Source organism: Hypanus sabinus, chromosome 15 (genome assembly GCF_030144855.1).
Source record: "Hypanus sabinus isolate sHypSab1 chromosome 15, sHypSab1.hap1, whole genome shotgun sequence".
NCBI classification, from domain to species: domain Eukaryota; kingdom Metazoa; phylum Chordata; class Chondrichthyes; order Myliobatiformes; family Dasyatidae; genus Hypanus; species Hypanus sabinus.
The window spans coordinates 90,624,897-90,637,519 of record NC_082720.1 but is presented as its reverse complement, the minus strand read 5'-3'; the positions used below and the strand labels follow the sequence as shown (position 1 = coordinate 90,637,519).

General features: G+C 49.2%; 1 protein-coding gene across 1 annotated transcript in view; it reads left to right on the top strand.

Moving 5' to 3' along the window:
- The window catches only part of LOC132405695 (macrophage colony-stimulating factor 1 receptor-like), a 156,335-nt gene extending 151,015 nt beyond the window's left edge, over positions 1–5,320 (top strand). Inside the window, exon 17 of the mRNA XM_059990713.1 lies at positions 4,660–5,320. Within this exon, the coding sequence (XP_059846696.1) occupies positions 4,660–4,782 (123 nt within the window). The 3' untranslated portion in view covers positions 4,783–5,320. The remainder of the gene's footprint in view (positions 1–4,659) is intronic.
- The last annotated feature ends 7,303 nt before the right edge of the window (positions 5,321–12,623 follow it).

Sequence of the window (12,623 nt, the reverse complement as noted above, 5' to 3'; positions counted from 1 at the left end):
AGAGGTTGCAGAGGAGATTCACCAGGATGATGCCTGGATTAGAGAGGGTGCAGAGGAGATTCACCAGGATGTTGCCTGGATTAGAGAGGGTGCAGAGGAGATTCACCAGGATGCTGTCTGGATTAGAGAGGGTGCAGAGGAGATTTACCAGGATGATGCCTGGATTAGAGAGCGTGCAGAGGAGATTCACCAGGATGCTGCCTGGATTAGAGAGGGTGCAGAGGAGATTCACCAGGATGATGCCTGGATTAGAGAGGGTGCAGAGGAGATTCACCAGGATGCTGCCTGGATTAGAGAGGGTGCAGAGGAGATTTACCAGGATGCTGCCTGGAATAGAGAGGGTGTAGAGGAGATTCACCAGGATGCTGTGTGGATTAGAGAGGGTGCAGAGGAGATTCACCAGGATGCTGTGTGGATTAGAGAGGGTGCAGAGGAGATTCACCAGGATGCTGTGTGGATTAGAGAGGGTGCAGAGGAGATTCACCAGGATGCTGCCTGGAATAGAGAGGGTGCAGAGGAGATTTACCAGGATGTTGCCTGGAATAGAGAGGGTGCAGAGGAGATTCACAAGGATGTTGTGTGGATTAGAGAGGGTGCAGAGGAGATTTACCAGGATGCTGCCTGGAATAGAGAGGGTGCAGAGGAGATTCACAAGGATGTTGTGTGGATTAGAGAGGGTGCAGAGGAGATTTACCAGGATGCTGCCTGGAATAGAGAGGGTGCAGAGGAGATTCACCAGGATGCTGTGTGGATTAGTGAGGGTGCAGAGGAGATTTACTAGGATGCTGCCTGGATTAGAGAGGGGGCAGAGGAGATTTACCAGGATGCTGCCTGGAATAGAGAGGGTGCAGAATAGTTTCACCAGGATGCTGTGTGGATTAGAGAGGGTGCAGAGAAGATTCACCAGGATGCTGCCTGGATTAGAGAGGGTGCAGAGGAGATTCACCAGGATGCTGTGTGGATTAGAGAGGGTGCAGAGGAGATTTACCAGGATGCTGCCTGGATTAGAGAGGGTGCAGAGGAGATTCACCAGGATGCTGCCTGGATTAGAGAGGGTGCAGAGGAGATTCACTAGGATGCTGCCTGGATTAGAGAGGGTGCAGAGGAGATTTACCAGGATGCTGCCTGGAATAGAGAGGGTGCAGAGGAGATTCACCAGGATGCTGCCTGGATGAGAGAGGGTGCAGAGGAGATTCACCAGGATGCTGCCTGGATTAGAGAGGGTGCAGAGGAGATTTACCAGGATGCTGCCTGGAATAGAGAGGGTGTAGAGGAGATTCACCAGGATGCTGTGTGGATTAGAGAGGGTGCAGAGGAGATTTACTAGGATGCTGCCTGGAATAGAGAGGGTGCAGAGGAGATTCACCAGGATGCTGCCTGGATGAGAGAGGGTGCAGAGGAGATTCACCAGGATGCTGCCTGGATTAGAGAGGGTGCAGAGGAGATTTACCAGGATGCTGCCTGGAATAGAGAGGGTGTAGAGGAGATTCACCAGGATGCTGTGTGGATTAGAGAGGGTGCAGAGGAGATTCACCAGGATGCTGTGTGGATTAGAGAGGGTGCAGAGGAGATTCACCAGGATGCTGTGTGGATTAGAGAGGGTGCAGAGGAGATTCACCAGGATGCTGCCTGGAATAGAGAGGGTGCAGAGGAGATTTACCAGGATGTTGCCTGGAATAGAGAGGGTGCAGAGGAGATTCACAAGGATGTTGTGTGGATTAGAGAGGGTGCAGAGGAGATTTACCAGGATGCTGCCTGGAATAGAGAGGGTGCAGAGGAGATTCACAAGGATGTTGTGTGGATTAGAGAGGGTGCAGAGGAGATTTACCAGGATGCTGCCTGGAATAGAGAGGGTGCAGAGGAGATTCACCAGGATGCTGTGTGGATTAGTGAGGGTGCAGAGGAGATTCACCAGGATGCTGTGTGGATTAGAGAGGGTGCAGAGGAGATTCACCAGGATGCTGCCTGGATTAGAGAGGGTGCAGAGGAGATTCACCAGGATGCTGCCTGGAGTAGAGAGAGTGCAGAGGAGATTCACCAGGATGCTGTGTGGATTAGAGAGGGTGCAGAGGAGATTCACCAGGATGATGCCTGGATTAGAGAGGGTGCAGAGGAGATTCACCAGGATGATGCCTGGATTAGAGAGGGTGCAGAGGAGATTCACCAGGATGATGCCTGAATTAGAGAGGGTGCAGAGGAGATTCACCAGGATGATGCCTGGAGTAGAGAGGGTGCAGAGGAGATTCACCAGGATGCTGTGTGGATTAGAGAGGGTGCAGAGGAGATTCACCAGGATGCTGCCTGGATTAGAGAGGGTGCAGAGGAGATTCACCAGGATGATGCCTGGATTAGAGAGGGTGCAGAGGAGATTCACCAGGATGCTGCCTGGATTAGAGAGGGTGCAGAGGAGATTCACCAGGATGATGCCTGGATTAGAGAGGGTGCAGAGGAGATTCACCAGGATGCTGCCTGGATTAGAGAGGGTGCAGAGGAGATTCACCAGGATGATGCCTGGATTAGAGAGGGTGCAGAGGAGATTCACCAGGATGCTGCCTGGATTAGAGAGGGTGCAGAGGAGATTCACCAGGATGATGCCTGGATTAGAGAGGGTGCAGAGTAGATTCACCAGGATGATGCCTGGATTAGAGAGGGTGCAGAGGAGATTTACCAGGATGCTGTCTGGATTAGAGCGGGTGCAGAGGAGATTCACCAGGATGCTGCCTGGATTAGAGAGGGTGCAGAGGAGATTCCCCAGGATGCTGTCTGGATTAGAGAGGGTGCAGAGGAGATTCACCAGGATGAAGCCTGGATTAGAGAAGGTGCAGAGGAGATTTACCAGGATGCTGCCTGGATTAGAGAGGGTTTAGAGGAGATTCACCAGGATGCTGCCTGGATTAGAGAGGGTGCAGAGGAGATTCACCAGGATGCTGCCTGGATTAGAGAGGTTGCAGAGGAGATTCACCAGGATGATGCCTGGATTAGAGAGGGTGCAGAGGAGATTCACCAGGATGTTGCCTGGATTAGAGAGGGTGCAGAGGAGATTCACCAGGATGCTGTCTGGATTAGAGAGGGTGCAGAGGAGATTTACCAGGATGATGCCTGGATTAGAGAGCGTGCAGAGGAGATTCACCAGGATGCTGCCTGGATTAGAGAGGGTGCAGAGGAGATTCACCAGGATGATGCCTGGATTAGAGAGGGTGCAGAGGAGATTCACCAGGATGCTGCCTGGATTAGAGAGCATGATTTATGAGGATAGGTTGAGTGAGCTCAGCTTTTTCTCTGTGGAGTGAAGTAGGATGAGAGGTGACTTGATAGAGGTGTACAAGATGTTAAGATATTTCTCAAGTTGGAAACACTAATACGATGGGGCAGGGCGTGATAGTTCACTGACACTATTATAGCTCAGGATGTTGAGTTCCGAGTTCAATTGTGAGTTTATATCACTAGGGAGTTTTCTATTGGCCACTGAATTAAAAACATGACAGTGGCATAAGCAATAAACAGAGAAATACCTGAGCATGTAAGAATGGAACAGCAGTTATCATGGGGGATTTAACTTACACATAGATTGGGTAAAGTAAATTGGTCAAAGCAGTCCTGGGGGGGACTTCACAGAATGCATCCGTGATGGCTTTCTTGAACAACATGTCATGTTACAGAACCTGCAGGGGAACGTGCTGTCTTAGATCTGGTCCTGTGCAATGAGACAGGTGAAATTAGTGATCTTGTAGTTAGGGATCCTCTTGGAAAGAGTGACCACAGACTGAGTTTCTCGTACAAATGGAGGAATAGTTCGATATAAAACCAGAGTATTATGCCTAAACAATGGAGACGACAATGGGATGAGGGAGGATTTGGTTCGGGTAGACTGAGAACACAGGCTACATCATGAGACAGTTGAGGAACAGTGGAAGATTCTCAAAGAGATTTTTCTCAGAGCCCAAAGAAGTACTGTATATTCCAGTTGAAAGCAAGGACAGTGAGGGTGGGGAGAGCCAGCCTCGGATAACTCAGGAAATAAAAGAAGGCATCAAATTAAAAGCTCGTGTGTACAAGGTTGCCAAGATTAGTGGGAGTTAAGGGTTATGGGGAAAAGGCAGGTAGGTGGAGATGAATCCATGGCCAGATCAGCCATGATCTTATTGAATGGCTGAGCAGGCTCGATGGACGACTCCTGCTATTTCTCACGTTCCTATGTTCTGTTTGGCCGTCCTCTGCAAGAAGTTTGTACGTTCTTTCCCCATGCTCTGGTTTCCTCCCACAGTCCAAAGACAGAGCAGTCAGTCGGTTAATTGGTCTTTGTGAATAGTCCCGTCATTAGGCTGGGGTTAAATTGGTGGGCCTGGTCCGCGTTGTAACTTTAAATAAAAATTTTAAGTTGATTGGAGGAAAGTATTGGGAGATGTCAGAAGTAGGCTTTCTTTTACACACACAGTGGTGGGTGCATGGAACGCCTTACCAGGCCTGCTGGTAGAGGCAGGTACATAACAGACATTTAGCTGGGCACATGGATGATAGAAAAATGGAGATTGATGTTGGAGGGAAGGGTTAGAGTAGGTTAAAAGTTTGGTACAACAGGGTGGGTGCATGTTCCGTGTCTGTTGGTCCTTTTCCTGCTGAAACCTGACGAGCTGTTTCTGATTCCGTGTTTCTCTGCAGGACTACGCCAACCTGTCGAGAGACAGCGATCCTGAATCTCCTCGCTGTCACTCTCCAGTTCACAAAGGGGATGAGATTGGTGCAGACACCCTCCCACTCATCAACCCCTACAACAAGATGTGAGGCCAGGGAAGTGGGGATATTTCCCTCGGTGTCTGAGAGAGCTCAAGGACTGCACAGCACCTGCGTGCTGAGTCTCTGCTTCAGCTTCTCCTAACCAATGCTTCATGCTGTGACCACTGACTCAAATAACACAGGGGTTAGACTCGTGCTGATGTTCTCTGGGAGGGGACGAGATGTGCTGGGGTATCTCGGAGGGTTAGAGTTGTGCTGGGGGTCTCGGGAGGGAGGAGCTGTGCTGGGGTATCTCGGAGGGTTGGAGTTGTACTGGGGTATCTAGGAGAGTTTGAGATGTGCTGGGGTATCTGGGAGGGTTAGAGCTGTGCTGGGGGTATCTGGGAGGGTTAGATCTATGCTGGGGTATCTTGGAGGGTTAGAGTTGTGCTGGGGGTACCTGGGAGGGTTAGAGCTGTGCTGGGGTATCTGGGAGGGTTAAAGCTGTGCTGGGGTATCTGGGAGGTTTAGAGTTGTGCTGGGGTCTCTCAAAGGGTTACTGCAAGGGTGTGGGAAATGAGAGCATGATGGAAGAGGGGAGGAAGGGTGAGGGAGGGAAAGAGGGAAGGAGGAGTGAGGTGGGGGTGGGAGGGATGAGGGTGGGGAAGGGAAGTGGGAGGTGCGAGAGGTAAGGGTGGGTGTATGAGGAGGAGTGGGAGGGGGAAGGGGTTTCTAATGAATTCACCAGGTCTGCAGGGTTTTGGGGCCTAACTGGAAGCTGCAGGCAACGCCTTTGTCTCAATGCTGCCATGGATACCACAGGCTGGGGTCTAACTCCGGTGAAACTCTGGTTGGGTTTTCACAGTCATTTACAATCGGGAGATACCGAGGACTGAATTATGCTTTTTAAACAAACTTATTAGAGTTCTAACATTCTAGCAATCATCTATATGTAAAAGCTTCCTCTCCCAGCTCACGTTTAAGACCTTGTCCCTTACATGCTGAACAATGGGAGAGATGAGGGGGTGTTGGTGGCTGGGAACCATGTTTGCTGTTAGGCCACCCTCTCTGCTGGGAGATTTATTTATTATTTAGAGATACAGCATAGTAGCAGGTGGTCCCAGCCCAATGATCTCACACCACCCGATTGCATCCACATATCTTCAGAATGTGGGAGGAAACCAGAGCACCCGGAGGAAATGTACACAGTCACGGGGAGAATGTAAACCCCTTTCCAGTCAGCACCGGGAATTGAACCCAGGTCACTGGTACTGTAAAGCACTGTGCTAACCATTCCACTACCAAACTGGCCCAAGATTCCATGAAATTTCCCAGAATGTCTCTGAGTTGGGGGAAAAGTGCATTTCCACGGTGACTGAGGTACCATTAATACATTTTAAAGGTTTCTATTAACCCTTGACACTTGCCCGGGGTATTAATGGCAGCTAGAACATACAACATTACAGTATAGTACTGGCCCTTCAGCCCATGACGTTGTGCCAACCTTTCAACCAAGATCAATCTGTCGCTTTTCTAGCACTTAGCTCTCCATGTTTCTATTATCCATTTGCCTAACTAAGAGTCCCTTAAATGTCCCTAATAACCACTAACCTAGCAGGGTGTTCCACTGACCCCTTCCCCAAATACTTTCCTTCAATCATCCTAAAATTTGGCCTCTCGTATTAGCCATTTCTACCCTGGAAAAAAGTCTCTGGCTGTCCACTTGATTGTTGTCTCTTATCATCTTGTACACCTCTATCAAACCACCTCTAAACCTCTCCTGTTTCATTGTGTTTTGACAATGCTCATTCCCTTTGGGGGGTTTAGACATAAGAGCAGAATTAGGCCATTCGGCCTATCAAGAGAAAAGCCCTAATTTTCTCAGGAGCCTCTTAGACAGGCACATGGAGGGAAGGGTCGGATTGGTCTCAGAGTGGGTTAAGGGTTGGCACAACATCGTGGGCCGAAAGGCCTATACTGTGCTGTAGTGCTCTATTCTGTTCTACAACCAGGAGCAGCATCCGCCCAGTCCCAGCAGAACATAGAACTCTGACAGTCCGTGCAAAGCAATAGAACTAATGTTTGAATGTTGAACTCATGGAAGCACTGAACACTGTAACCGATAAACTTCCAACGCTGTAGAGATTGTACTTGGAATAAATATTAATTAACCTGTCTTGTTCCACTGTGTTTTGACAACTATCGTTCCCTCTGGGGGTTTTAGACTGTAAGATATAGGAGCAGAATAAGGCATCCAACCCGTCTCTGACATTCAACCGCGGCTGATCCTTTCTTCCAAGTTTCCTGCATTAGTGTAGCGCCGAGAGAGCCGACTCAAAGTTAAAGGGTGAAAGCTAAAATGCTGTTGATGCTGGAAATTCTCAATAAAAGCCAAGACTCTGTGGGTAACGAGGAATCCGTTCAAGTCCAAGACTAATTATCATTTAACTGTTCATGAATACAGCCAAACAAAACAGGGTTCCTCCAGGCCCAAGGGGCAAAGCACAATTTCAACAGCACGCTGCATATATATTTAGAACAGCAGCGATACATACCGTCACTAAAAGTCCTCCAGCCCAGGTTGTTCAGCGGCGTCCCCTGCAGATCGATGGGACGTGAATGTTGTCCAGGTCCAGCTTATTGTTCCACGGAGTGAACACTGGATGGCAGCACCAACAGGAAGGACCCCCCCCCCACCCCCCAACCAATTATAGATTCCAGCGCACAAAGGCAGGACGGAGTTAATCTTCCACAGTTACTGTCTGAGTTCCTATTTTGTGGTCACCTGGTGGAATGTGGGGATAGCAGCAAGCATTCTGCACACAGCACAATCCCACAGTAACAGCCAGAGAAGCAGGATTATTGAAAGACCAGTTATCCTGCCTCTAACCCATACGTCATTGATCAGAGTGCATCTGGAGTACTGTGAGCCGTTTTGGTTCCATATCTCAGAAAGTTTGGCATTGGAGAGAGTCAAGAGGAGGTTCATGAGAATTATCACAGGAATGAAAGGGTTAACTTAAGAGGTGATTTTAATGGCTCTGGCCTGTATTCACTGGAATTTATAAAAGTGAGGGGTTCTAATTGAAACTTACTGAATGTTGAATGGCCTAGATAGTGGATGAGGAGAGGATGTTGCCTATAGTGGGGGAGTCTAGGACCAGAGGACACAGATAGAGTGGATGTGGAGAGGATGTGTCCGATAGTGGGGAGTCTAGGACCAGAGGACACAGATAGAGTGGATGTGGAGAGGATGTTTCCTATAGTGGGGGTGTCTAGGACCAGAGGACACAGATAGAGTGGGTGCGGAGAGGATGTTTCCTGTAGTGGGGGAGTCTAGGACCAGAGGACACAGATAGAGTGGGTGCGGAGAGGATGTTTCCTATAGTGGGGGAGTCTAGGGCCAGAGGGTACAGCCTCAGAATAGAGGAATGTTCATTTAGGATAGAGATGAGTTTTTTTGCCAGAGAGTGGTGAATCTGTGCAATTCATCACCACAGACACGGTGGAGGCCAAGTCCTGGGTAAATTTAAAGCAGAGGTTGTTAGGTTTTTGATTTGTCAGGGGAGAGGGCAGAATGTGGTTGAGAGGGATAATAAATCAGCCCTGCTGGAATGGTAGAGTAGACTCAATAGGCCAAATGGTCTCACTGGTGTATGTGTTATGGTCTGCTGTTGCCGTCAGGTGGGGCTCTGGCTGTTCCTGGTCCCTCTGTTCAGCAGAAAATGAAAATAAAGGGCAACACAGACAAAATGCTGAAGAAACTCGCCAGGTCAGGCAGTATCTGAGGCAGGGAATGAACCGTTGATGTTTTGGGCCAAGCCCCTTCAAAGGACAAAAAGGGAAGACTGAAGATTTAAGTTTATTTATGACATGTACATCGAAACACACGGTGAAATGTGTCAAATGTGCTGGGGTCAGCCGACAGGTGTTCCCACATATTCCAGCACCATCATACGATACACTCCCGCAACGCTGAGCAGGGCTCCTCTCAAACAACAGCAAAACAAACCCCTTTCCTCCCTCCCACACTCACACACAGGCCCAAGCCCAGCAGAGGAGGGCACAGAAAGACAAAATAAGAAGGTTGGGGAGGGGGAGACCAGGTGAGGGGGAAGGTGGATGAAGTGAGACACTGGGAGGTGATTGGTGAGACCAGGTGAGGGGGAAGGTGGGTGGGGAGGGGGGAATGAAGTGAGACACTGGGAAGTGATAGGTGAGGGGGAAGGTGGGTGGGTGGGGGAGGGGGATGAAGTGAGACACTGGGAGGTGATGGGTGAGACCAGGTGAGGGGGAAGGTGGGTGGGTGGGGAGGGGGATGAAGTGAGACACTGGGAGGTGATAGGTGAGACCAGGTGAGGGGGAAGGTGGGTGGGTGGGGAGGGGGATGAAGAGAGACACTGGGAGGTGATGGGTGAGACCAGGTGAGGGGGAAGGTGGGTGGGTGGGGAGGGGGATGAAGTGAGACACTGGGAGGTAATAGGTGAGACCAGATGAGGGGGAAGGTGGGTGGGTAGGGAGGGGGATGAAGTGAGACACTGGGAGGTGATAGGTGAGACCAGGTGAGGGGGAAGGTGGGTGGGTGGGGAGGGGATGAAGTGAGACACTGGGAGGTGATAGGTGAGACCAGGTGAGGGGGAAGGTGGGTGGGTGGGGAGGGGGATGAAGTGAGACACTGGGAGGTGATAGGTGAGACCAGGTGAGGGGGAAGGTGGGTGGGTGGGGAGGGGGATGAAGTGAGACACTGGGAGGTGATAGGTGAGACCAGGTGAGGGGGAAGGTGGGTGGGTGGGGAGGGGGATGAAGTGAGACACTGGGAGGTGATAGGTGAGACGAGGTGAGGGGGAAGGTGAAAGAAGGAAACTGAAAGGAGAGGGGAGTGGACCACAGGAGGAAAGGAAAGAGGAGGGAAACCAGAGGGAGGCGATGGGAAGATGAGGAAAAGGGGTGAGAGGGGATTGGAAAAAGAGAGAAGGAGGGAGGCAAAAGTAATTACTAGATGTTTGAGAAATCGGTGTTGATGCCATCAGGTTGGAGGCTCCCCAGATGGAATATCAGGTGTTCCTCCACCAACATGAGAGTGGCCCCATCGTGGATTGACGTGTTGGAATGGCAATTGGAAGTTCAATTGAAATGTGCAGCCACTGGGAAACCTTGCCTTTTGCAGTGGACGGAGCAAAGGTGTTTGACAAAGCAGTTCCTCAGTCAGTGCCAGCCCTCACCAATAATGTTGGAAGCATGTTGGGCTACTGCAAGGATCAGGGAGCTGTTCCCACAGAGAGGGGCTCCCTTGCCTCATGTCCAGCTCTGCGCTGCGGGCAGACAGTGGCTTTGAAAACACCTCCATTGTTGCTGCTTTGTAACCGTGGGTGCGTTTGAGCTGGTGAGCGAGACCCAGACAAGGAGAAGCAGAAACACTCACTGAGATGCAATAAAAAGTATTATGATTCCAGTCAACTTTAATTTCCTGAATATTAAACTGGCAATGCCTTTGCAGAGAAACTTCAGGGCGGCAGAATTCCAGATTTTTTAATGTCATTCCCAGGGGGTTACACAAGTGTAAAGGAGAACAAAATAAATGTTACTCCGGATCTGAGGCAGCACAAAAAAACAAAAAGATAATTAAAAATTAAGTATGAATACATAAGATAGCTTGTATACATAGTTTGATTGATTGTATGCTCAGGAGAGTCTGTACATAAGGTGATTCTGACAGGAAATGTGGTGGTTGGGGGTGTGGAGGGGTGGGTTGGTGGGTGGAGGTGTCGATCAGCCTTACCACCTGGGGGAAGTAACTGTTTTGAATCTGGTGGTCCTGGTGTGGATGCTACATAACCTCCTCCCTGATGGGAGTGGGACAAACAGTCTGTGAACAGGGTGGGTCACATCCTTCATGATGTTACTGGCCCTTTCCCAGCACCTTTCTGTATACATGTCCTTGATGGTGGGGAGGCTGGTGCCGGCAATATGTTGGGCAGTTCTGACCACCCGTTGTAGACCCTCCCGGCCCACCACAGAGCAGTTCCCTACCAAGAATGTTAAGATACTCTCTAATACACATTTCGACAGGGCTGTGAGTCCAGCTCTCTACTGCCTCCTCAGAAAGTAGAGATGTTAATGAGTTTGAGCTGTATTGAGAGTTTTTTAATGTTGGTAGACCAACAGGGGAAGTATTACTAGACTTTCTCCTGGGAACTGTACCAGCTGAGCGAAGGGAGTTTCCAATGGGGCAGCATTTTGGGAATAGCGACCATAATCAGAAATAGGTTAATAATCACTAACAAATGTTTGAAACGTGTTGTTTTGCAGCAATACATAAAATTAATATAAAAATTAACATATGTAATATACATACCAATTACTAGGAATTTAAGAATTTATAATAAATAAATAGTGGGAAAAGAGAGAAAAGTAATGAAGTAGTGTTGGACCATAAGACGATAAGACGTAGGAGAAGAATTAGGCCATTCAGCCCATCGAGTCTATTCTGCGATTCCATCAGGGCTGATCTATTATCCCACTCAACCCCATACACCTGCCTTCTCCCAGTAACCTTTAGTGTCCTGACTAATCAAGCATCTATCAGGCACCACTTTAAATGCACCCAGTGGCTTGGCCTCCACAGACCATCTGTGGCAATGGATTCCACAGGTTTACCACTCAGTGGTTAAAGAAATTCCTCTTCATCTCTGTTTGAAATGGATATCCTTCTATTCGAACTCTGCCCTCTGGTCCCTGACACTCCTACATCAAGGAAATATCCTCTCCACATCCACTCTATCTGTGTCCTGTGGTCCTAGACTCCCCACTATAGAAAACATTCTCTCCACATCCACTCTATCTGTGTCCTCTGGCCCTAGACTCCCCACTATAGGAAACATCCTCTCCGCATCCACTCTATCTGTGTCCTCTGGTCCTAGACTCCCCACTATAGGAAATATCCTCTCCACATCCACTCTATCTGTGTCCTGTGGTCCTAGACTCCCCACTATAGGAAACATTCTCTCCACATCCACTCTATCTGTGTCCTCTGGTCCTAGACTCCCCCACTATAGGAACATCCTCTCCACATCCACTCTATCTGTGTCCTCTGGTCCTAGACTCCCCCACTATAGGAAACATTCTCTCCACATCCACTCCATCTGTGTCCTTTGGTCCTAGACTCTCCCACTATAGGAAACATCCTCTCCACATCCACTCTATCTGTGCCCTCTGGTCCTAGACTCCCCCACTATAGGAAACATCCTCTCCACATCAAACTCCATCTGTGTCCTCTGGTCCTAGACTCCCCCACTATAGGAAACATCCTCTCCACATCCACTCTATCTGTGTCCTTTGGTCCTAGACTCTCCCACTATAGGAAACATCCTCTCCACATCCACTCTATCTAGACTTTTCAATATTAAATAGGTTTCAATGAGATTCAAAACTTCATTGTCCATTTAGAAATCTGATGGCGGAGGAGAACAAGCCTTTCAAAAAATGTTGAGTGAGTGTCTTCAGGCTTCAGTACCTCCTCCATGATAGTAGCAATGAGAAGAGGGCATGTCCTGGGTAATGGGGGTCCTTAATGAAGGATGCTGCCCTTTTGAGTGTGGGGGGGGGAGATCTGAAATGATAGGAGAAGACAGGAGGGGGAGGGATGAAGCTAAGAGCTGGAAAGGTGATTGGTGAAATGGATACAGAGCTGGAGAAGGGAGAGGATCATGGGATGGGAGGCCTAGGGAGAAAGAAAGGGGGAGGGGAGATGGAGAACAGGCAAGGAATGATTGTGAGAGGGGTAGAGAGAGAAAAACGAGAGAAAGAGAAACAAGGAAAAATAAATATATAGATAGATAGATAAGTACATAAGGGATGGGGTAAGAAGGGGAGGAGGGGCATTAACGGAAGTTAGAGAAGTCAGTTCATGC